Source organism: Dama dama, chromosome 11 (assembly GCF_033118175.1).
Source record: "Dama dama isolate Ldn47 chromosome 11, ASM3311817v1, whole genome shotgun sequence".
Taxonomy (NCBI): domain Eukaryota; kingdom Metazoa; phylum Chordata; class Mammalia; order Artiodactyla; family Cervidae; genus Dama; species Dama dama.
The window spans coordinates 1,982,284-2,004,810 of record NC_083691.1 but is presented as its reverse complement, the minus strand read 5'-3'; the positions used below and the strand labels follow the sequence as shown (position 1 = coordinate 2,004,810).

At 62.2% G+C, this 22,527-nt stretch overlaps 2 protein-coding genes across 2 annotated transcripts in view; one reads left to right on the top strand and one right to left on the bottom strand.

Moving 5' to 3' along the window:
* Nucleotides 1–16,582: 16,582 nt before the first annotated feature.
* LOC133064668 (basic proline-rich protein-like) lies at nt 16,583–18,078 on the bottom strand. Its single transcript, XM_061155065.1, has 4 exons — nt 17,974–18,078; nt 17,527–17,804; nt 17,056–17,162; nt 16,583–16,845 (listed from the first exon to the last, which is right to left on the bottom strand). Exons 1-4 carry the CDS (start codon nt 18,076–18,078, stop codon nt 16,583–16,585), a joined length of 753 nt encoding a protein of 250 aa, XP_061011048.1.
* Nucleotides 18,020–22,527, top strand: part of RXRA (retinoid X receptor alpha) — a 90,210-nt gene continuing 85,702 nt past the window's right edge. The window contains exon 1 of the mRNA XM_061154220.1: nt 18,020–18,104. Within this exon, the coding sequence (XP_061010203.1) occupies nt 18,077–18,104 (28 nt within the window). The 5' untranslated portion in view covers nt 18,020–18,076. The remainder of the gene's footprint in view (nt 18,105–22,527) is intronic.

Here is a 22,527-nt window from a genome sequence, read left to right as displayed (position 1 = left end):
TCACAAGGCCAGAATCCCGCAGACAGGCTCTGCCCTGGTCACCCCGGGTCCCCAGCACCGGGCTGGGTGCCTGCTGCTCAGGAGATACTCAACACCTTCTCCCTAAATAAGCCCCAGAGTCAAGGAAGGACTGGAAGCAGGCCCTGGCCAACCCGCGTGGCCCTGACAGGCATCTGGTGTGGGATTCCGCAGCGCGCGGGGTCCTGAGCGGGCGGTGTCCTTCCTGCCGGAGGAACCCTCGTCCCAGTCCTCCGGGCCCTTCTGGGCCAAGCGGCGTGGCCCACGCGGGGAGTGGATTCTGCAGGAAGCCCGCGTCTTTCCCAGATCCGCCCCCAGCAGAGAGGGCTCCTCCTGCTCACCCCGCGGGTCCCCCTCTCGGCCCATTCGGGGATCTCCAGATAAAGCCGCCCCCTCAAAGGCCGCCGGCCACCGCAGGCTTGGCAGAGGGCTGTGAGACCTGTGTCCCTTCCCAGTCTCCCCCGCCGCCCGGCTCCTGGCGTGGAGACCACGCCCCCAGCACAGCCGAGGCCGCAGCAGGTAGGCCTGCTCGTCTCCTTTGGCCCTGACAGCCTCGGTGACACCCTATTAAAAGCTGAACATGCGTTTTCCTCCTGCCGATCTTTTTTCCTTTTCATTTAGCAAACATTGATTCCCTCCTGCAGATGGAATAGAATGAAATCACACATGCCTCTTTGGGGCGATTTAGCTGTCAGAGCCGGAGGCGCTGGGCAGACGGGGGCTTCTCTTGTCACCTCATCCACGGCTGGCTTCGTGACCTCAGACAGTCGTCTAGCCTTTCTTGTCTGCCGGTTCCTCGCCCTGACCCCACCGGCTGGAAGAGAAACCCCCCGCACCCCTGGCCTGTGGAGCAGGAGGCTTTATTCACCAGCCAGTGGGGCCTCCCAGAGAGGCTCAGAAGAAACCTTCTGTAAAAAAGCCAAGTTCAAGGTTGTGTCAACACCAAACACCGTGAAGTGGCAATTATCCAATTAACTTGATTAGTGTAGACAGAACCGCCAATGTCTGCTCGGCATACCCACTTCCGCCCATTTCCTGAGCTTAGGCAGCTGCGGCAGAAGAGAGAGAACGCTGGGAACAAGAGACTGGGCCTCTCTGCACTCCGGCCGCCCTGACTCTAGTCTGGGGGTGACAGAGCTTCCCCCACAAGTCTGTGGTGAAGGCGTGTGGGCTGACCTCGGCGAGAGCTCTGGGTAGACGGGGGCGCTGGCTTTAAAGGCAGTGCACGTGGGCGGGGGTGGTGCAGACCCACTTGCATCCTGGTAAGCTGTCTTTTTTTCACCCTCCATGACTTTAGGTGTCTGAAAAGTGTATATTTCGTGGGGACTCCCTCCTGCCAGGGCCAGCGTGGGCAAGGTGCTCTGTGCCTGGGTTTCTCCGTCTGTTCCATGGGAATTCTAACGGCCTGAGCCTTAGTGGGGCGTGAGCACAGGTTTGGAGAGTGATGACGGTATGACGGTGGTACAGAGGAAGATGATGGTGGTGATGATGGAGGTGATGGTAAAGAAGATGATGCTGGTGGTGGTCATGACGACGGAGAATGGAGACGATAAAACACCATTCTCATGGGCTGACTGCACAGCCAACCAAGGAAACATTCTTAACCACAGAGTCCTTTCCACAGAGGTGGAGTCAAATCCTCTTCTCTTGACTCTGGACCCTACAGCTTGCTTAACCAACAGAGCACCAGGGAAACGATGCCACGTGACTTTCAAGTCTGGGTCAGACGACGTTTTGCAGCCCTCCTGCCCCGCGGCCCTGCTAGGACATCCCAGGAGCCCTCGGCCACGCCTAAGTCTAGCTACCCGGGGAGCACGCCACAGGGAAGGTGCGCTGGGCGACAGTCCCTGCTGAGCCCAGCCTTCCAGTCCTGCGGTGAGGAGCCAGACTTGTGAATAAAGCCATGCAGGCCAGCCTGGCTGTCAGCTGAAGACCACCATGCGAACCCGCCAGTGTCACATGGAGCAGGAGAGTTGCCCGGTTGAACCCCAAAGGGATTCCTGACCCACGCAGTCTTGAAACAGAACAAAGTGAATGTCGTGAGCTGCTCCATGTTGGGGGCAGCGTGTGAGGCGGCAGCAGCTGCCTGGGACTGGCTGCTTCTGGTTCTCAGCCACTTCCTGGATGTACATGTGTCTGCAGGCGGCTGCTTGGCTTGGCGCCACACATCTGAGTCCCTGCCGGGGCCTGCCCCTGCTACGGGGTCCACTTCAGACAAAGAACGGTCAGCTTAGCGCCAACTTCTCGGCAAGGGGGAAGGCGGGTGTATTTTGAAGCTAGTGCTTACAGGGCTGTGAAAAGTCCCAGACGGAAGGCCCTGGGTGGGCCTGGAAAGAGCCTGGCACAGTGTGAGCTGAGAGCTCCCTGGTGGGGCCCCACCTGCAGCCCCAAGCCGGTCCACTCAAGGGCAGGATGGCCCTGAAGGACAGGAGTGACTGGACGGGGCCAGCCGGGCAGCTCCCGGCGGTGCCCGTGCTGACCGCAGCCTGGCACGTGCTCCCACCTGGTCCTGTTTCTGGGGGCTCACTGGGGGTCCTGGCCCGTTGGCAGGCTGCCCTGAGGGAGAGAGGGGCAGGGAGGGGGTTGCAGCCGCCAGGGGGTGGGCTGCCCCAGCCTGCCCCTGGCCCGCCCCCACGCTGGAGGGCAAGGGCGCCAGCGTCCGGGTGCTCCGACTCTGGTGAGCCGTCAAGGTCTACCAGAAACCAGTGAAAGTTTGACTGGGATTGTGTCAGTTCCTCGTAGGGAAATATCTCATATCTCATCCAATATTCAGCCTTACAATCCATGAACATGGTACATCCTTCTGTTTATTTAGATCTTTATTTTCTTTCCTCAGCACTATTTTGTGATTTTTAAAGTAGAGATCTTGGACAAATGTTGCTAGATTTATTCCTGAGCACTTTAATTTTTTGTGCTATCCTAAGCGGAATTTTTAAGACTTTATTTTTCCATTATTTGCTGCTAACATGTGAGTATGACAGATTTTTTTACATTGACTTTGTATTCTATGACTTCACTAAATTCATTTATTGGTTCTTATGGTTGTTTTGTACATTTCTTGGAGTTTCCTACATGAATTATCATATCATCTGCAAACAGGCACAGTTTTGCTTCTTTTCTGAACTTTGTCTTTTCTTTCTTTTGTCTTGGCTTACAGCAATGTCTGGGACCACCAGTACCATGTTGAACAGGAGCCGCAAGAGACACCTTTGTTCCCAATACTGGGGAGACAAGTCAGGTTTTCACTGTTGAGGATGACGTTGACCACAGGTGGTTTTTAAGCAGATTCCCTCCATTGGTTTGAGGATGTGTCCTTCTAGACCTAGTTTACTGAGAGTTTTTATAACGGATGAGTAGTGAATTTCATCAAGTACTTTTTCTGAATCTTTTGAAATAATCATATTTTCTTTTGAAATAATATGATTTTCCTCCATTAGCCTGTTAATATTATGAATTCTATTGTTTTTCAAATGTTGAACCAACAATGTATTTCTGAGTTAAACCTTAGGGATTGAGCTATTATCTCAATGAGGTAGTATCTCTTTTTAAAGTGGATGGATGGGATTTAGTTTGTTAATATTTTGATATTTTAAAAAATCTTTGAAAAATATTTTCATTGAACATTTGACAAAAGATTTGAGTAATTGCTAGAATTTATCAATGAAACCATCTGGGCCTGGAGTTTTGGGGTTATTTCTGATAAACTGAATTTCTTTAATAGCTGTAGGATTGATCAGATTTTCTGTTCCTTCTGTCAACTTTGATATGTTGTCTTTTCTAAGAAAAATGCCCATTTCACCTACACTGTCATATTTTTGGGTACCAAATTACATATACAGAATTCTCTTTTATTTTATCAATATTTGTAGGATCTATAGTAACAACTCTCTTTTCATTCTGATACTGATGATCTTCTTAATACTGGTTATTTTTGTGCTCTTTTTTGTTGATCATCTAGGCAGGGATTTGTCAGTTTGTTGATATTTTCAAAGACCCAGTTTTTGGCTCTGTCAGTTTTCTCTGTGCTTTATTTCTATTTTGTGATTTTCTGTTATTATCTTTCTTATATCCCTCATTCTATTTACTTTGGATTTAGGTTATCATCCTAAGGGGAAACCTTAGGTCACTGATTCTAGATCTTCCTTCTTTTCTAATATAATTATTTAAAGTCATGAATTCCTCTAAGAACTGCTTTAGTTGCATCCCATGAACTTTGATATGTGGGGTCATTGTTAGACAGCAGCTTTGTTCCCGATATTTGGAGAGAACAGGATGGATCCAGGAGTTAGACCTATAATTTCATCTCTGGGCAGGAGGACAGAAATGGGTCCATGAGGCAGCAGACTCCTTGGCCTGTTGTGGAAAGGGCAGTGGGCCGCCTGGACCCTCCGGAGGGCTCCGCTGCCTGCCCATCTCAGACTCACCGCTCTGCCTCTCCCAGCCATCCCGCCCGCCTCTGCCCGGGGCCGTCTGTCCATCCCGGTCTTGTGGCGGCACTGCTGGCCTTGCGTTCCGTGGGGGAAGGCTCCAGGTCCAGGTCACACTGGCGTCCGTTCGTCTCTCTGGACCTCCGTCTTCGTGCTTGGCCCTTGCGGTTGCCAACAGTCCCTCCTTCCATGAACGTAGAAATCCGTCTCGCTCCTCGTCTAGGCGGCGGGTTGCTGCTCGAAGCCTGATAATCATGGTGATAGCCCAGCTTGCCATGCTCCTCACTGCCATCCTGGCAGAGACTGTCGCCCCATTAAGGATGGAAAGGAGGTTCAGGAGTGCTGGGGTCTCGTCCAGGCTCCTGTCACGGGGCTGATCTCAGGAGGGGCAGGAGATCCGACCCAGGTCCCCCTGCTGCTCAGGGAGAAGACAGGTCCCGACCGGCTGCATGCGCTCCAGACTGGCGGTGGCTCTGTGTCCTCGCGTTCCAGCCGGGAATGCCGGCAGGGGTGGGCTGGACCCCCTGCTTCAGTGGGGCCGCCTCCTCTTGAAAAGACCCCAGCGAAGATGGCAGGCCAGCCAGATGGTGGAGGTGTTGCTCAGAAGTGTGGGCACACTGCTTACGGGAGAAGAACCAGCTTCTTTCCCCAGCCACGAGGATAATCTGGGGAGTCTCTGGGAGTCTCCTTTCTTTTTTCCCACAGTCAAGTTTTATTTGTTTACTTTTAAAGCAAATGTATTCACTGTGTACTCTGTATGTGTGCTCCGCCCATTCTTTGACCCCATGACCCCCCGAGGGGGTGGGGCTGGTGCTATTACTGGTTCCCATTTTACAGCAGAGGAAACTGAGGCTCAGAGAACACAGTCAGAGCCCAGGTCTGCCAGGCCGCACAGGACGTGCCACAAGTCTTCCCACCCCGCCTGGAGTGTCCCTGGAGGACGCAGGGGACTGAGACTCTAAGGTTGCTCCTTTCGGGTTCCGTGTAGGAGGGGTGAAGCCACCAGCACCCTAAAGGGTGTTCCCCTGGGCCAGTCGAGGCCAGTGCAGCCTTGTTGGACATGCAGGTGCTGACCCAGGACTGCTTGGCCGCCCCAGACAGACATCCTAGGCTCCTCTGGGGGCAGTTCCAGTAGGTACCTTTCCTCATGGGACCCAGCAAACCCAGCGCCCATTAGAGGATCCACTAGAAAGAGACTCAGCTAACTAGCATCCTTTGTAGGCATCACGGGTCCAGCCACAGCAGGGACCCTTAGCAGGTATCAGGCCTGACACTCTGCATGCTGCATCTCGGACTCTTTCAAGGGCCTTCTAGGAAGGTTCTGGGGCCCTTACTTCAGTGGGGATGAAACAGGGACAGAGCAGCCCAGGTGCTGGGCCCCGAGGACGTGTGAGCTGTTATAGCAGGGATCCGACCGCCGGTGGCTTCCAAGGTCCAGTTCTCTCTGCCCGCCCACCCCACAGGCCCGCAACAGCTGGGCGGAGGGCTGCCTGGCTCACAAGAGAGCTGTCTGTCTGTCTAGGGAGCTGGGCCCGTGGGGCCTGGTCAGAGAGGCCTGAAATCCAGCTTAGCTGTGAGCTTGACTGGAAGATGCAGACGGGAGCCGCTCAGGGCTGGCGGTCTGGGCGGAGGGAGGGGAGTCAACACTAATTCGTCTTCAGATGGCCGAAGGGGGTAATCGCCGGAGTGACAGGGCTGAGAAATCCTGTTAGTCCTCCGCTCAGCTCCGGCTGTCACGCGACGTCCAGACAAAGCCGCTCCTGGGGGCTGCGGGCGTGATGAAGAGCTCACGTTCAGGCAGGGCAGGCGGCAGGGACCCCAGAGAGGGGCTGATCCCCGAGGCCTGCTGGAGGGGGCAGGGCCGAGCCCCCGCAGCTCCAGGGCCTGCTAGAAGCGCTGAGGGTCCAGGGAGCCGGCCTTGGGCGAGCCCCTCCATTCTTCTGGGCCCCAGGGTCCCATGTGTAAAATTGCGGGAGCGGGAGAAGACCTCCCGGGGATCAGGGTGGTCTGGAGACTTCCTGAATCTGGCCTGGCACACTTGACTTGCCAGTCCTCTGGAAAGTGGTAGCGGCAGGGTGAGGCCACGGGCTGTCTTGCCACTAGGGCAGCGGGGGCCCTGCGCTGGGCTGACCTGGGGTAGGATGGAGGGGAGGGGACCTGGGGTAGGATGGGGGGAGGGGGCATGGGGTAGGATGGGGGGGAGGGGACCTGGGGTAGACTGGGGGGAGGGGACCTGGGGTAGGATGGGGGGAGGGGACCTGGGGTAGGATGGGGGGGAGGGGACCTGGGGTAGGATGGGGGGAGGGGGCATGGGGTAGGATGGGGGGGAGGGGACCTGGGGTAGACTGGGGGGAGGGGACCTGGGGTAGGATGGGGGGAGGGGACCTGGGGTAGGATGGGGGGGAGGGGACCTGGGGTAGGATGGGGGGAGGGGGCATGGGGTAGGATGGGGGGGAGGGGACCTGGGGTAGACTGGGGGGAGGGGACCTGGGGTAGGATGGGGGGGAGGGGACCTGGGGTAGGATGGGGGGGACGGGACCTGGGGTAGGATGGGGGGAGGGGACCTGGGGTAGACTGGGGGGGAGGGGACCTGGGGTAGGCTAGGGGGGAGGGGACCTGGGGTAGACTGGGGGGAGGGGACCTGGGGTAGGATGGGGGGAGGGGAGCTGGGCTAGGATGGTGGGGAGGGGACCTAGGGTAGGATGGAGGGGGAGGGGACCTGGGGTAGACTGGGGAGGGAGGGGACCTGGGGTAGGATGGGTGGAAGGAACCTGGGGTAGAATGGTGGGGAGGGGACCTGGGGTAGGTTGGGGCAGGAGCGTGCAACCTGCTCCACCAGTCAGGTCGATCAGCTTCTCCCTCTTGGACTGGGCTCCAGCTATGTATGGACCAGTCTGGACTGCGGTTGGGCAGTGCCCCCGGGAAGCTGTGATGGAAAGCAAGTCCCAGCATCCTGACCTGGCTCCCCTGCAGAACAGGGCCCACCACGGCGTTTGTCTCCGTGTGAGAATGAGCGTGCTCCTGGAGGAGCTCACAGTCAGGAGGGCGGCCCCCCAGGCCCGGAGCCCCCTCCCCGGGCTCCCACCCCCTCTGTCCCCAGAGATGGAGGCCCTTTCAAACCTGGGCCACCCCGACTTGCTGGGGCAGAATCACCGCTCCCCGCCGAGCGTGCTGAGCCCCATCCGCCAGCCCCTGCAGTTGCCCCCCCAACCCGACCTCCCCAACAGGAGGCTCTGCCCTCTCCTGTCCCTCCGGAACCGGCCCCACATCCAGGCCCCTCCAGACCCCGAGCCATGACGCCCGGTCAGAGAGCCCGGGAGCCCTGCAGGCTCTCTGAGCCCTCATCTGCGTCTCTCCTGGGCTTCCTGTCTCGTCCCCTCTCTGGTCTGAGTGTCTGGCCCACCTGGGCGTGTGTCCCACCACGGTGCCACCTGCAGATGGAAGGAGAGGTGGCCCGGACCGCCGGCTGTTCCCTTCCTCGCTGCTGGTCCCGTTGGACCCTTGACCGCTGACTCCCGGGAGGCACAGCTGAGCGAGGCTGGCGTTTGTGGGGTGCCGGGGCCTAGGCAGGGCCCCGTCCTGCCGCTCAGGATGTCTTGGATGAAGCCAGCTGTTCAGCTGTGTTGGCAACAGACAGCCAGGAACAAAAGCCAAGTGGCTTCTGCGTCAGCCTTTAAAACCACTGAAATGATCTCACTTGTCACTCTGTGGTCCAAATATTTTGCCCACTTAGACGCAGCCTTCTGTGCTTGTGAAAGTAAGTGTGTTATTACTCTTACCTGGCCCGGTGACAAGGTGGGCAGATCAGATAAATAACCTCGCAGCTGATCAGGCGAGTGGGAGCGTATCCTTATCGGCACAGCCTGGACGCGGCTGCTTCCGGCTGGATGTGGGTGGAGGAGGGGCTGCCTGGGGTGGGTAGGGGGGTGCGGGTGGCCTGGTGGTGGGGGCTGGGGGGGGTCCCCCACAGCGAGGAGGGTGGGAGGCAGGTGTGCTCAGAGAGGAGATGAGATCCCTGGCTTCCGGGGCTCAGGAGGCTGTCTCGGGGGTGGGGGGCCGCACAGGGCCCCGGGGGTGGGCTGGGGTGTTCTGAGCTGGAGACCAGACCTGGCCCAGTGTCGCTGCAGCGCCAGGAGTCAACTTTCAGATGCATTCAGACAGGCTTTCGTTAACTCTATTTTTTTTTTTCTTTCTGATTTTAAATGTGATAAAGGCTCATTATAGAAAAATGAAGAAAATTACAAAGGCGGGTGTGCAAGCTCCCGGCTCCCCGCCCGCAGCAGACGGGGTGAGGGGTCTCTTTCCTGACTTTTGTGGATCGTTTATGGTCAGAGTCTTCCCACCACAGGACTTCGTTTCCAGCACGCGTGTGTGTTCTGTCGGGGCTGATCCTGGATCATTCAAGAGACGATCAGCGGTGTCTGTCAAGGCTGTCCCCCTTCCCGGCGGCCACGGGGCCTCCCCTTCCTCACTCCGTCTCCTCTGAGTTTTGTTTCCTTAGGATGGAGCGCAGCCAGCTCAGCTCCGGGCACCGCAGGGGCGCTGGCAGCCGGGGCATGCCCAGGGCAGGGTTCGGGGAATCACTCACCAGCGGGGTGCGGGAGGCAGGCTTATGTTACAGCGGAGGAAGCCGAGGCTGGGGAGAGGATGGCCAGCTGGCGCAGAGGATAAGCCGTTGGGGGCACCCCTGGGTCTGAACCCCAGCAAGTGACACCGGTCAGGCTCTCAGGGTGACAGTGTCCCCGGGCAGCTAATGTTTCTCTGAGCCCAGTGAGCCGAGAGGGCCAGCGGACGGGCTGCTGCATCCCAGGTACTCACGGGGCCAGCCCGGCCGGGCAGCTCTTGCAGACAGCCCAACACAGGCGTGGGCGGTGCTGCGTGGGGACCGCGGCTTCCCCAGGTGCCGTGACTCACCCTCTCTGCCCAGGGTGACGCGTGTGCGGCTGGCTAGGTGTGAACTCGCCTTTGCTGGTGTCCCTGTGGTCTCTCAGGCAGCTCTGAGCGGCCCCGAAGGCCCGCTGGGAGGCCCTTCTGCCCTCCTGAGTGTGTGCTTAAGGCCTGAGACCCCGGGGCCGAGCCAGCAGGGCACAGCTCGTCGGGACGGGCCCTCACCCAGCTCAGCTCCAGGGGCCCAGCCGTGGCCGACTCCCCAACCGTGGGCACGGTGTGGGCAGTCCCAGCTGAAACGGGCCTGTCCCCACCGAGAGGCCCAGTCCCCTGCGACAACAGAGACCTACGTATAAACACCGGGACAATCGGGAAATGTCTGGCTACGAGGCTTAAACCGGGCGATGCTGGGACCTCGCCTGGGCGGAGCCCCTGGAGGGACCTGGGGTGTGAGATGACCCTGGCGGTGACCCTGCAGGCTGGGCCGGGTGGAGCTTGATGACCAGGTCACCCCAGCGGTTTCCTCGCGGCTCGCTCAGGGTCGGCAATCTGCGACTTGATCTCCTTCAGGCCACCCTGGGCGCCGCAGGATCAGCCCTGTCTCTGCCCCCCGCTGGGGGTCCCCTCTTGACTCAGGGGTCTGTGACTTGGCAGAGTCGGGCCAGCCTCTCAGGGGAGGGGGACTGAAGAAGGGCGTGGCCCCACCCCTGTCTTGCCCCCCTGCCCTCCACAGCAAAGGCCTTGGAGGAAAGGGCCTTGCTGCTAAGCCCACTTGCAGCTCCTGGACCCGGGCAGCTGTCCAGGCCGTGTGGGGGGCCCGTGACCGCCAGGTTTCCACCTCCTGTCCTGCATCTCCTTCACCCCAGGGAAGGTGGGAACTCCACGCTCACATCCCAGGGGGAGGTGAGGACAGCCCACCGCATGCAGGGTCTGGGCACTCTGGGGGTGAGGCGGGGTGGTCCGGGACAAAGCAGAGACCCCTGTCCTGGGAACGTGCTGCTGGAGGTGCCTGGCCGGTCCCACACGTGGCCACCACCGCCTGGAAGCAGGAGGCGGGGAAAGTGGCCAACAGGGCCCAGGAGCAGCGGGTGTCCCTGGGGGAGTGAGCGGAGGTCCATGCCCGTGGCCGAGGAAAAGCCTGTCTCCTCTGGCTCGTTGAGAGTGTGTGGGGCTTGGGCTCACCTTCCCGTCCTGCCTACGAGGGTGAGCCTGCGTGTCCCAGGGAGGCGGGGATGCCGAGGCCAGGCCCTCTGCGGGCAGGTAAGTCTGAGCGCTCATCCTGGGCGCCTTTCCAAGGCAGCCCCTTTTCTCTTTTGTCTTTTTAGCTCATAGCTCATCTGGGGAGCGTGGACCCTCGTCAGTGTGAGAAACAAAAGCCACAGTCATCATCAACCTGAGGATGGGGGCTTCCTGAAGGGAGCCCTGGGGACTGGGGGCTGGTGGGTGGAACCAGGAAGGACGGGGCAAGGTGGGAGTGACGGAGGAGGGGGTTCAAACCCCCTGGAGATTTTCTCAGTGCTGTCTCTGGGTTTTTCCCAAAGCAAACCCTAAAAGGCTTCCTCAGGGAACACACCTGACTCAGGGATTGGAGACCCATTGTACTGATAGGCAAACTGAGGCCCTGAAAGGGAAAGGGTGTTTTTGTAAGTACAAAAATTGTGAGATGTAAATAGGGACCCTGAGAGCCCACCCCCAGGCTTGGAGAGGAACCAGCCTCGTGAAAACAGCACCACACTTCCGTCCTTGCCCCGCCTCCCTGAGCATCTTGCGCTCCCATGAGGTCCCAGGTAGGGCAATGCAAAGTTGGTGGTCCCACGCCCAGGTCCCCAGCCTCAATGGGATCTCAGGTCTGTGGGAACATCCAGGAAACAGGCCTCCTGGAGGCACCAGGAGGGTGTGGGCTGTCGGCGGGGCAGAGGAGGCTCAGCCAGGCTTTGGGGTGTGCGTGTCAGGAGCGGTCAGCCAGCTGCCCACAGGGGCCGCAGTGGGGCCGGGCCTTCAGTGGAATGTGGAGTGGCCGGTGTGGACAGCGGTCCAGAACTGCCGTCTGCCCGGGATCGGGAGGCTTTGTGGGCAGGGCTGGGTGCCGGCAGGAGGGAGATGACTCAGGGCAGGAAGGGAGGGCCTGGCTGGTTTTCTTAGGAGTTTGGACTTTATCCCGAGGGCAATGGGGAGCAGGAAAGGGTTTTTAACCTGCTGGGCGGGGGGTGGCAGGGCTCTGCCTTCCACTGGGTGGCCGCTTCCTTGGACCTCGAGCTGCAGCCAGACCGGGCCTTCCTGGGATGGCGCTGGCCAAGGGCAGCCGTGGCCTGGCTGGCGGGAGGTCTGGGGGTAAGCAGGGTGGGGGGCGGTGTTTCCTGGGACAGCTTCTCTGGACGCAGGCACGAGGAGCCCCGGGCGAACTCCGTGGCGACGTTCCCATCCCGCAGTGCACCGCACTCCCCTTCACGGCTGCCATCAATAACCGCTCCCTCCTCCCGGTTGCTGCAGTGGCCACATATATAATATTTAAACCACATTGGTGGGTGACAGAGACGTACGGATATTTTGAATCCCAACAGGCTATTACGGTTCATATCATGTCTGTCAAATAAATATTATGAATCATTTCCCGTTATCTTTATGGGGGCAAGTTGACTACATCAGGGAGATTGCGCACGGCAGCTCTGCCCTGCGTATTTATCCGCCTCTTATGTATATGTATGTGTATAGAGGGAGATTTATGGAGCAATTGTCGATAATAAATGCTCCTGGTAAAACACATTATCTTCTTGCTCGGTGGGCGGCGTCTGGAGAGGGCATGAGGAAGAGGAGTCGGGGGGGGGGGGTGGCGTGCCACCTTCAGAGCCAGGCCTGGGAAGGGGTCGGCACCCCAGGCTGCGCCTCTCGGCCTGAGCCCTTCTTCTCTGCTCCCAGGATCCGTCAACACTGATGTCCCTGTTGATGTTCTCATTTCACGTTAAAAATAAAAAAAGTCTCCATGATTAGCTGGCTCTTTTCTTCCATCTTAAAGAAGAGACTGAGGTTCAGAGAGGGTCATGGGCGTGTCGGCGGCTGGGCCAGGCACAGCCTCCCCACTCCTGGTACCCACCCTAGCACCCAGGTTTCCAAGCCCACTGCCTGGCCCTTCTCTCTGCACCTGGCCTGAGCGTCTGCACGCCTGTGACAAGCAGGAAAGCGGGGCAGCTCGCTGGAGGCCCGAGTGAGTGGTTGTCCCTAAGTGGGGGTGGGTATCTGACCATCAACCCTTATTGTGAATCTGTCGGCCTTGGTGCTGGAGCTGCTGCGTGACCTGAGCCAGGCACGGCTCCCCTGGGTTTTTGTATCGCCTCCGGTGAAACGGGGGAGCAGGAATCTGTCTTTGCGGCCAGAGTTGGTGGATGGGGTGGCTGGCACTGCGTGGCCCCAGGGAACAGCAGCATCCTCCTCTACTGACTCGGAACTCTCTGGACCCCTGCGAGCTGCCCCTCACTCCTCCTGCCCGCCCTGCCCCGGCATCTGTGACTCCTTCCAAGTGGCCCTGGGGTTTGGAGGGACTATCTCTATGGAGACCTCTGGAAGGATTCTGGGGCTTCCCAGGTGGTGCTAGCGGTAAAGAACCTGCCCGCCAATGCAGGAGGCGTAGGAGACCTGGGTTTGATCCCCAGATCAGGAAGATCCCCTGGAGGAGGGCAAGGCAACCCACTCCAGTCTTTTTGCCTGGAGAATCCCATGGACAGAGGAACCTGGCAGGCTATGGTCCCTGGGGTGGCAGAGTCGGACACGACACAAGTGACCTGGCATGGAAGGATCCCGCCAGCCCTTGCGGGGAGCTGCCCCGAAACCCCAGTCTTTCTCCACGAAGTTAGCCCCATCCCCTGAGGCCTGTCTCACATGGACTGGTTTGGCCAAACCGCCTTTTAGCTCCCAGAGGTTTGGGACGAGGCTCCCACATGATGTGGGGGAGTGGCCTGCCTTCAGAGCATCTGATGGGGATGAAGCCTAACCTCTGTCGGCCATGCTGGTCTGGCTGCGCAGGGCTGGCCGCTGCTGTGGACGGGAGTGGTTAAGGGCCTGCAGGGCGACAGAGGCTTTGCAGAAGGCGTCTCCTCCTCCACCGTGTCCCACCCCCGGTCCGCTCACTTCTCCCCACTAAGCAGGACAGACTGAGTGCGGACCAGCCACTTTCCTGAGCTTCCCCACACGATGGAGGGACAGGGCGGGACTCGGAACAGCTCTGTCTGCCTCACTGGGCGAGCTCGGGTGCCCCTCTGCCCCTCTGGGCTTCCTCCCCACCTGCCAGCTTGAGTTAGCTGTCACCTGCGACAGAGAGGGACGCCCCCAGAGGAGGTGAGAGCGTGCCCTCCAGGCTGGGGGATTTGAGAACAGGCTGGGGTGGCTGAGCCCCTGCCCTGTTTATGGGGGTCAGGACCCCACCCCATCTGTGAGATCCTGCTGGTCATCAGCCCGGGATCACACGGACCCTCCCTGGAGGGAAGGACCCGGAAGCAGCCAAGGTGAGCCCCGGTGCCCCAGGAGCTGTCAGGAGCCGTCCACCCAGACGCCAGTCTCCGGGGCCCCACCTGGCAGACAGCGGCCTTTAAAAATATTATTCACCAAGCGATTCTGGAGACTGTTTACAAGGCTGAGCTGAGACAGGCGCAGGGAATAGGCCAAAGCACCTTAAAAAGCATCCTTCAGGGGAAAAAAAAAAAGAAAAAAAAACCCAAACAAAAAACAAAACCCTCTCAGATCCCAGGTTGTAAATAGATGGATATTACTATAAAAATATTTTTGGCAGCAGAAGTACAAGGCGGGAAGGCTGGGGGCGGTTTTTTCCATGGTTAGCTGGGACCTGGAGACTCCAAATGGGGCAGCCACCGTCCCGGGCGGGGCCCTGTGGGATCGTTCGCACCAAAGAGCCCTGCTCGAGGGGGGAGTGAGAAACAGAAATAACAAGGGCAAGCACATTTTCCACCAAGGAGGCTGGATGTCTGCCTCCCTCCGCAGCCCGCTCGCCTCCCCTTCCGAGCCAGCCAGCTCCTGCAGCACCCCTGTACCCCACCACCCCCAGCCCCCCGCCAAGGGCAAGGTGAGGCTGAGAGCCCCGTGGCACCTGTCGGCACCAGAGCCGGGCCCGCGGGGCTCCAGACACATGAGCCACTGCCCCCGCGGCCTCCCGGGGTCCTGGCTGAGGCTGGGGCTTGGTGACACCGTCGGAGGTCCCTCCTGGGAACAGAGGCCCCGAGGAAGCCACGTGGAAGTCCGCCTGTGCCTGTCTCCCTGGCTCCAGGCACCAACAGTTCCAAACGGAGTCTCTGAGTTTTCTGGGGCAAGGGGCTGGGGGAGGACTGGGAAGCCCAGGGTGTCCACTGTCACAGGCAGGCGACTTCAGACGCTCCAACTCAGGCTTCGAGGCCTCTAGGACCAGCTTGCCTATGAGCGCCCGGCGTGTTCCGACCTGCCTGCCAAGGCTGTTGCAGGCTGTTCCTTCAACAGGCTGGCTACCTCCCCGCCCCGGGCGAGAGCTTGTGCTGGTTCTTCTGCCTGGAGTGCCCTCAGCCCTGTCTCGATCCGATGAAAACCTCCCTCCTTCAAACCCAGCCCAAGGAACAGTCGTGTCCAGAAGCTGCGGGCCCCTGGCCTGACACGTCCTGGCCTTTCGGTCACTGTCCTAACATTTCTGGCCTGTCCACCACTTCCCACCCCCTAGTGGGTGTCTCTTAGGTCCCCCCTGGGCTGGGGCTCCCAGAGTGCCCACTTCATCTCATGATAATACTGATAACTGCAGTGGCAGGAACTCTCAGGACTGAGCTCCTCCTCCTGGGGCCAGGCTCTCTCTCAGTTCAGTTCAGTCGCTCAGTCGTGTCTGACTTTTTGGGACCACAGCACGCCAGGCTGCCCTGTCCATCACCAACTCCCGGAGCTTGCTCAAACTCATGTCCATCGAGTCGGTGATGCCATCCAACCATCTCATCCTCTGTTCACGGGGCTCTTGAGGCAAGAATACTGAAGTGGTTTGCCATTCCCTTCTCCAGTGAAGCACATTTTGTCAGAATTCTCGACCACGACCCGTCCATCTTGGGTGGCCCTACACGGCACGGCTCAGAGTTTCGAGTTGGACAAGCCGTGGTCCATGTGATCACATGGCTCTCCCTGCCTGACCTCATTCGGGCTTCTCCGTGACTCAGAGGCACAGGGTGGCCGTGCCCACTGTACAGATGCGGGCACTGAGGCCCAGGGAAGGAGGGACCTGGCCAGGCCACATGGCTGGTAAGAGGAAGGGCTGGGAGCCAGCCTGTGCCTGCTCACCAGGGACCACACCTCTGCCTAAGCACACGGTCTGGCCACTTGGCAAGGGCTCGAGAGATGTTTGCTGAATGAATGACCAACCCACGGAATGGACTTGGGGAGAGTTGACGTTTCTCTGGCACCCCACCCCCCCTCCGCAGAGCACGGCTGGCTGTCCACACAGGATGTGGCCTGCAGGCCACTGGGGGCCAGGGCCTGTGCACGTTCATCCTCGCTGGCCCAGAGGTTCCCAGGACAGAGCTTGGCTTCATCCTCGCTGCAGAGTGACGGTGCTCCGCGGTGTCATCTCTCCCAGCCTTGGCCGTCCTCCTCAGTCTGGTGGGCGAGCAGTGCCCACCGCCCAGGAGTTGTTGGGGGTGACCAGCCAAGACGTGGGTGCATGGTACTGGGTGGTCTCCTCTCCCGAGCGGCAAGGGCCTCTTCGTCTCCGGCGGCAGTGGCGAGGTCTGACGTAGGTCAGGAGGACAGGCTGGGAGGATGGAGTTCAGATGGGCCACTGATGGTGCGCACAGGGAGGGCCGTGCCAGTGGCAACGGAGACAGGCCCGAGGACGGGGGCTGGCACGTGGTGTGCACCCCAGACGTGTCAGCACCTGTGTTCGCTCCTGCTCATCCTGCATGCTTGCCCGCCCCCAGCCCAGGCAGGAGGAAACGAGCTTTAGAAGTGGGTGGCTGGCAGGGCAAAGCGGGGAGTGGGTTTGCTGGGATGACAGTGATGAGGACCAGTGTTACACCAGCCACGGCTGAAGTCAAGGGCAGATGGGCAGAGGGCTCAGGAGCCAGCAAAGACCAGACTTTCTTGAGTAAGAGAGGAGGGCAGGCACGAGCAAGGGGGACAGGGCAAGCCTGGGCCATGGCCTGTGGTTGTGCCAGAGGAGGGAGCGCTCCCCAACCAGCACTCACCCGCTCCCCCCCGCCAGCCCAGGATGCTCCGGACACGTCTCAGCGGCCTGGTGGGATCTAGCCCTTGGTTGTCCAGGGGGAGGCGGTCTGGTCGTGTTGGGTGCCCATCGCACAGAGAGGAAAGTGAAGCCCAGAAGGGGGCTGGGGAGGCAGGCTGGAGGCCACGCAGGTGGCAGCGATGCCCGAGGCAGGAGGGCCCCCCTCTCGTCCAGGGTTGTGTCTGTCGCTGAGCTGCCGGCTGGGCCCTCCCGTCAGCGCCCCTGGCCCAGGGGCCACTTGTGCCGCCTGGGTGGCCTGGGGAAGCGCCTCCGGGAGTGGATCTAGCAGGGCAGCGAGCCCGGGGTGGGGGCGGGGTCAGGAGGCCCAGGTCCAAGCAGGTAACTCACGCAGGAGCCCCAACCCCAGCTGCCCGGAGCTGTCAGGATGGGAGTCCGTCCTTTCGCTTTTAAACAAACACGTCATGAATTTAAAAGTCAGGGCAGAGAACTGTCCAAGGCGTAAAAATAGCCACCTGGCCACAGAGTCAGCACCCAGCTCGCCGCGCCTGGTCCCCAGCCTGGTGCTCCCAGAAGCCGGGGCGCCGCCCCCCAGCCCCCCTTCCCGGGGGTTCCCCCGCTGGCCGTCCGTGGGGTCGGGGCTGGGGGCGCCCGGAGTGTGGGAGTGGGGGCTGGATGGGGGTCCAGAAAATGAAACCCCCCACTAGACGCCGGAGCCAAGCCTGTGCCGCCCAGGGCCTCAGTTTCCCCAGGCGCCCGGCAGGCTCTGCGCGCCGCGCGGCCGGCCGCTTTGTGTGGCCGCCCAGACAATGGCCCGGCCGCTGTCCGCCTGCTCCGCCCGGTGTTTTTTTTTTTTTTTTTTTTTTTTTGGGGGGGGGGGCAGGCCGGGGAGGGAATTCTGCTCCCGCCCCGCCCGCGCCCCCCGCCCCCGCGCCGCCGCCCCCGAGCGACTCCCGGGAACCCCTGGCGGAGGAAAACTTGCAAGTTTGCACCGCGCTCGCTCGCCTGCAACTCGGCGGCGGGGCTGGCGGCGCGGGGGAGGGGGGCGCGCTCCGGACGGCGGAGGGGGGCGCGCAGGGGGCGGGGGGGGGCGGAGGGGGGTGCGCTCCGGGCGGGCGGGACTGGGCGCGCGCGCAGGGGGCGGGGGGCGCGCTCCGGACGGCGGGGGGCGTGCAGGGGGGCTGCGCTCCGGGCGGGCTGGGGGGAGCGGGGGGCCGGCGGGGGAAGCGCTCCGGGCGGGCGGGGCTGGGCGCGCGCGCAGGCCGGGCGGGCAGGCGGCGGCGCTGCGCCGAGTCCGCGCCCGTCGCGGGCCCCCCGCCGCCCCCCCGCAGGCGCCGCCGCGGTCGGAGCGGGGCGCGGGCGCGCGCGGCGGGGGCGCGGGCGGGCGCGCGCGCGGCGGGGGCGCGCGGCACAAGTAGTTTACATTGTTGGGCGACTTTTGCAACAACTCGCCGCGCCGCGGCCTCCGCGCGCCGCCGCCGCCGCCGCCGCCGCCGGCTCCCGCCGCCCGGGCCCGGCCGGCTGCGCCGGGGGCCGCCGCGAGGTCGCCGCAGACATGGACACCAAACATTTCCTGCCGCTCGGTGAGTGATCGCGGGCGGCGGCGGGGCGCGTCCCCGGCGCGCGCGGGGGCCCCCGGCCCGCCCCGCCCGGCCCCGCGCCCCCGGCCGGCCCGCGCGGAGTTGGGGCGCGGGGCCGGGAGCGGGTGGGCCGGGCAACTTTTCCCCGGGCCGGCCGGGCGCGGAGCGGGCGAGGGCGGCGGGCAGCTCGCGGGCCGCGGCGGGCCGCCGACTTGGAGCGGGCAGCGGGCGGGCAGCGGGGCCGGAGGGGCGGCCGGTCGGCTGGACCGGGGTGAGGAGGGTACCCCTGGCCCCGCCCGGCGGCAGCTGGCGCCCCCCGCCCGGGCGCCCAGCTCCAGCGGGGCGGCGCAACTTGTGCGCTCCCAGCCTCCGGCCGCCCTGGCATCGGGACGGCCTCTGCGCCGCCGCCCGGGCTGCGGACTCCAGCAGGCCGCCGTCCCTGGAACGCTCGGGACCCCTCCTCCCCCAGAGCCGCCCGGGCGCCAGTGGGCAGGGTCGCCGAAGGGCCTTAAGACCGGGACCATCAAACGCGGGGAGGCCCCCTTCCAGAAGCGGGGACCCTCACTCCGGCGCACGCGAGTGTTCCCCTGGCGTTCTCTGGAGCTGGCCCTGCACTTGGGGTGGACAGCCTGGAGGCACGGAGGGCCGGCTCTCCCGTCCTCCCGCTGCCATCGCGCCCAGAGGCTCCCTTGCCCTGGACCGCTCTCCAGCTCCAGGTCTGGCCCCACAAAGGAGGAGGGGGCATGGCCAGGTGCCCCCAGCCCGCTGTCCTCCCGCAGGTTTGGGAACCAGTGAGAGGGAGGGGAGGGGGAGGGGGTGGGGAGACTTTATAAATGAGCCCGGGAAGGATATTAATTTGGCGGTGGGGCCGGCAGCCGGGCTGTCAGGCTGGGTGAAGGATTTGTGCTGAATGGAAATTAAAACAGCTGATTATGAATGAAACCCGCGGTCTGTTGCCGCTCCTGCCTGCCCACCCCCTTGCAGCCTGGGGTGCAGTTTGGCCACCCGGTTGGCCGCCAGAACGCGGCGCAGCTGCGGGGACGTTTGTTGAGATGGGGAGGTGGAGGGGAGCCGCGTGGAGCTGGCCCCACTTCCCGGGGTGGCTGGGTGAGGGTCTGAGCACTCCTGGCTTGCGCACAGAGGGGCGTGTGACACAGTGACTGGGGTGGGCTTCCAAGTTCGCCAGGTCTAAGAAGACTCCTGTGACCCTGCATGGTCCAGACCTCCGCAGGCGCCAGGCTGGGCGCTCTCCTTTCTCCTCAGAGCCTCCAGGGCGGGCACACACGTCCATTTTGCAGATGAGAAAACTGGTTGAGACCACTGGCTACAGAGTGGTGGTTTGGGGTTTGAAGCCCCAGCCCGTGGTGGTACCCTTGTGTGTGGACTGAAAGCTGAGTTGATTGTGACTTGCTGCTACTGGGCCTGGCTGGGGTGGGGGGGGGCCCTGTGTAGGCCAACAACCTCTCCTGTCGCCTATTAAAGTCTTACACACACGTGTACACACACATACACACACACAGAGGCGCCCACTGGAATAAGAACATTCGACTCTGTCTTTGCTCTTCTCCCGGCCCCCACCCCCTGATGAGGCAGGGCCCTGCCTGGGTACGTGGAGCCGGATGGGTCCCCGTCCCCGACATGCTGGCAGGGTCCTAGGAGTGGGCCCGTGGAGGGCCCCGGCTGCAGGCTGGCTGTGCTGGGGTCCCCACAGGGAGGAAAAGAGGTGTCCCAGGAACCTGGACCGGTGTCATGTTCCCCCCAGTCCTCCCGCCGTGGCAAGGAGGCTGTGGGGGGGCTTCTCTCTGACCCGGCCTGCGGCCTCCCAGGCAGCCCATGCCCCAGGCCTGAGCAGACGGCCCTGGACTCTGATTACACTTTATTTTTTTTCTAAGCTTGTGACCAGCTCTGAAGTCCAGTGGAGTTGAAGGTCCATTTAAGCGGCTACTTGCCTAAGCCCTTTTGTCAACACGGCCTAATCCCTCGTGGGGGGTGCGTGTCAGAAGGCCCGGCCTGGCCAGGCATGGCTGGCCGCCCAGGGCAGACCTGGAGCAGTTGGGCAGGCGGCGTTGCCCCTTAACGGTTGTCCGTCCACTTTCGGGGCCTCAGGCAGAGGGCCTGGTCCTTCCAGCACCTACTGCCTGGGGTGTGGCAGGCCTGGGTCCTTGCTCTTACCTGCCCGGGAGTCTCCCAGCTGCCGGGCCTCCCCGTGAGGGGAGGGCAGGGACGAGCCCAAGGTACGGATCTGGGGGCCAAGAACTTGTCCACGGTCCCCCCTGCTGCCCACGGCTGACCAGCGCCTGTGAGAAGGCCTGCGCTGGCACCAGGCTGGCTGATGGGGCTGGAAGGCTGAGTCTGCGGTCTCGAGGTCTCAGACCCCAGACCCCTGGCTGCTTGTGGCCCATTTGCCTGGGGACGGGTGTAGGGGGCAGTAACAGGATGGTAGGTCCACTGGTCACCCTCCGGGCAGCTCTTGGGGACCTGGGAGAGCTTGGAGCCCGGGTGAGGGGCATCTGGTAACATCAGAGCCCTCGGGACCCAAAATAGAGCACATTCTCGGGCCTCCCGAAATAACAGGGTCACGTGACTCTGCGGAGGCCGGGCTTGGAGGCCGGCCTGCCGAGGCAGTCCCGTCTTGGCCTGGGCCCTGGGACTGTTGGGGCGTTTGTTTTGGTAAACTCCGGAGGGGGCTCTGTTTGTTGACGGGGGAAGTGTCAGGGTGAGAAAAACAGCCCTCGGATGGGCTTGGCCGTGGCCGTGGCCGTGGCCGTCGCCTGGCCAGCCTGGACTTGGACGCCTGTCCGCTGTGCCTGGGCCGGGTGCGTAGCCCTGACCCACTCTGCCTGGATGCGGTGGGACGTGCTGGGGACCCTCGGGAAGGGCCCCGGGGGGCGGGCAGGGCAGCTCTGAGCTGGGGCTTGGCAGAGCTGAACCGGCAGCCTTGCGCGCACCGGGGTGGCCGCTCGGGCCTGGCTCCAGCTCTACCAGCTCGTCCAGCTGTGCCTGTCCTTCGGGGCCTGCGGGGAGCTGCGCCTCCTCCAGGAGGCCCTCCTCCCGCTCTCCCTGGCCTCCCTGCTCACCCCCGCCCCGGCCCCCGCCCCCGTGTGGCTCTGGGGGCTGGTTTCCGGCGGTGGTCCTTGTCTGTCATCTTGGGAGAGGAGGCCCCGGGGGCTGGTTGTGGAATTACTGTGCGTGCAGAATGGGGCGGGTGTGCGTGGCATCCGGCATCGGGACGGGGCCCTCGGTGAGTCGGGGTGGGGCAGACTTGGGGGGTAGCGTGTGTAGGGGGTGAAGACTCTCAAGGCCTGCCCTGAGCCTGCGGAAGCCGCCTGCAGGGTTTCACCTTCTCGGCTCACCTGGGCTCTTTCCACAGTCGGCCTGTTTTTGCAGCGGGTGGTGGTTTTGAGCTCGGCGTGTCCGTAGGAGCAGAGGGCTCCTGGGCTTGACTCAGCCGCCGTCCACAGGACGGGGCAGAGGCCCCTGAGCTGGCCCAGGAAAAGACCTGACCCTCCTTCCCTCTTCCACCTGCTCCTGGTTTTGTCAGAGTTCACGGTAGGTGGCCATGGTGGCCAGGTCTTGAGGTGTCGGGTCTACGGTCTGTTCCCATGGCAGCTGGCTACCGGCAGGGTCAGGTACGGGCAGGGGTCTGGCCCCTCGAGGGCCCCGGAGGCTGGTGGGGTTGCTGCCCATCGGTGGGTGCCCTTCGAGCCCTTTGCCCTGGTGTGTGCTGGGCAGGCCTGTGTCCTGCACGCTGTGGAAGGTTGGAGGACGGGGCCGGTCCCCTCCCCTCTCCCCGCCTCCCCTGCTCGCGCCGGGACGGCTCCGTCTTCACTCTCCCGTGCTCTTCTCCTTCTCCGCAGGCCCCCCACCTGCACCCTCTCGAGTGACCTGGTGTGCCCCGGGGACCCTGGAGCTGCCCCTTCCTGGTGGGCTGTGTCTTCTTGTGGGCTGGTGGCCGGGCCGCTGGGGATCAGGTCCTCCGTCCTTGCTTCCTGTGTGTGTCCCCTGCCTGCTGGCCTATCGGAGCCTCAACTGTTCATCTGTAAAATGGACGCGCACGCCGGCCCTCGCTGGCTGCAGGGGAAGGCAGTCCATTGTGTCTCCCTGATGGCCTCCTTCAGAGGCGCGGCCTGTGGTCAGAGCCTCCCTGTGTCCCCTGTCTGGGTTGGCAGCGGGCAGCGGACGAGGGGGACCGGGTGTCCAGTGATAGAGCAAAACAGGACCATGAAGCAGAGGCGTAGCTGCTGCTGTCACGGCCGTGGGGCAGACGCAGGAAAGAGGGCGGCCCCCGCCCCGTCTTCCACGCGTGGAGCGCCGCCGCGGCCACTGGTCTGGGCCCCCGCAGCCCGGCTGGGCCCTGCTTCCTGGCCCCTGGGAGGTGGTGCACGAGGGCCTGGCTTGCACGCCTGCCGAGAGCCTGGTGCGGGAT

What these genes read in the sequence shown, in the direction of transcription:
- LOC133064668 (XM_061155065.1), bottom strand. Translation starts at nt 18,078, where the DNA reads ATGTCTGCGGCGACCTCGCGGCGGCCCCCGGCGCAGCCGGCCGGGCCC. An exon ending in CGCGCGGAGGCCGCGGCGCG is followed by an intron (nt 17,805 to 17,973) that starts GCGAGTTGTTGC and finishes GACTCGGCGCAG; the next exon opens with CGCCGCCGCCTGCCCGCCCG. An exon ending in GACCAGGCGCGGCGAGCTGG is followed by an intron (nt 16,846 to 17,055) that starts GTGCTGACTCTG and finishes CTGCCCTGCTAG; the next exon opens with ATCCACTCCCGGAGGCGCTT.